Source organism: Octodon degus, unplaced genomic scaffold, assembly GCF_000260255.1.
Source record: "Octodon degus isolate 3935 unplaced genomic scaffold, OctDeg1.0 scaffold00144, whole genome shotgun sequence".
In the NCBI taxonomy this organism is placed as follows: Eukaryota; Metazoa; Chordata; class Mammalia; order Rodentia; family Octodontidae; genus Octodon; species Octodon degus.
The window spans coordinates 3,851,375-3,853,084 of record NW_004524720.1 but is presented as its reverse complement, the minus strand read 5'-3'; the positions used below and the strand labels follow the sequence as shown (position 1 = coordinate 3,853,084).

At 37.7% G+C, this 1,710-nt stretch overlaps 1 protein-coding gene across 1 annotated transcript in view; it reads left to right on the top strand.

Moving 5' to 3' along the window:
* LOC111812816 (coiled-coil domain-containing protein 7-like) overlaps positions 1-1,710 on the top strand; it is a 55,501-nt gene that overhangs the window by 52,104 nt on the left and 1,687 nt on the right. The window contains exon 6 of the mRNA XM_023701942.1: positions 521-643. Coding sequence (XP_023557710.1) covers positions 521-643 — 123 coding nt within the window. The remainder of the gene's footprint in view (positions 1-520; positions 644-1,710) is intronic.

The following is a 1,710-nucleotide window of genomic DNA, read 5'->3' as shown; positions in this document are numbered from 1 at the left end:
ATGAGAAGTCAGATGTTAAAATTTTAACAACTGTGCCAAGATGTCACTTACATACTGTACATTTTACTTACATAAAATGTAAAATTCTGTGCTTTTCAGTATACTTACAGAATTGTGGTATACTTGAATTTATTGCCGTAATGAAATCTAGAGCACTTTCATTACCTGGAAAAAAAAGTTTGAACTTCCTGGCTATTATTCTCCAGTTTCCTTATACTTCAGCCCCAGGCAGCCACTGATCTACTTTTGGCTTCTAAATGAATTGAACATTCCTATATGAATGTCCCATGCTGAACACTGTATGCAGAGAACTTACAGCATGAGGCCTTTGCTCCTGGTTTCTTTTACTTAATGCTATCTCTGACGTTATCCATGTAAATGTATGTCTTTGTTTTCTTAATCAAATGAATGACCTAAAAAATCATTTGTAGGTAATTTCATTTTCTTGGTAACTAACATTATCTATTAGTACACATGCATGATTAATTTAATAACTAACATATTCTCTAAATTTTTCTAGAAAACTTTGAAGACTCTTCACCCTATTTGACAGAACCTCCAAAGGCAATTCACAACACATCTAAAATTGCTTCGCAGAATTCCAGATTTACTCCATTTCCTCCACTGAATAAAATGCCATCAGGTAATTTTTAACATTTTTGTTTGCAATATGATTTTTTGAAGCTTTCATTACATAGAAATAATGAAACTTCAGTCATACAACACTTTATCAGTGGATGGTAATTTTATTTTTTTGATGGGGTTTGTTTGTTTGTTTGTTTGTTTGTTTGTTTGTTTTTGGGGGGTTGTACCAGGAACTGAACTTGCACTTGCCAGACAGGTGCTGTGCCACTGAGCTGTTTTCACAGCACAATGCTAATTTTACCACTGCAGCTCTTACTACTATGCGACATAGCTGTTGGTATAAGTTGGTTTCCTGGAGATACCGATACCTACATGGCCTGGGGATGACAATACAGAAGCCCATTCTGGAGAACTGGGTACTGGGCCAAATATGCTGCAACCTCCCTCCCATGTCAAGTATAAACAGGTAGCTGGAGTCTGGGATAGAGGCAAAGGCCTGGAGGTAGCCATGCCTGGAGGACACCACTGAAAAGCAGACACTAACTAAAGAGGTCTCCAGGCTGTCAATAAAACTTTCCACTGCTGTCAACACACAGCTTCAACACAAAACAAACAAAACAGCAGGGTGGAGAGAGGTGTGAGGTGGCCTGAATGGCAATAGAAGTACTTGGGCCTGCTTCTGAAACAAGGAGCTAAATGCAGGCAAAGAGAACAGAATCCATTTTCTGCCCCAGTGAGCTGAAAGAAAATATTGTCAGAAAAGTTTAGAGAATTTCAGAGGATAGTTTTAAGCAATAAGAAAAAGCCTCAGCTTCACTAGTTACCAAAAGAGTTGACAAGCTAGACTAGGACTGTGAAAGCTTTCACCGGTTGAACTGTAGATGATGATGTTAATCAGGGGTTCACTACTGCTTACTATCACCTACAATACTGCTTTCCTTTGATCTTGCCCTTATTTTTATCTACAACTTGGGCTTCATTTTCTAAGCAAGAGCCTTTCTCTGTGGAAGTATTATTCATAACAATATTTCCTTAAACACAGCAAAGGGGAGGAATAAGAGAACTAAAATATGACCAGAATAGCCTACCTATCTTTATAGAAATAATAATAGTTTGTGTGTGTGT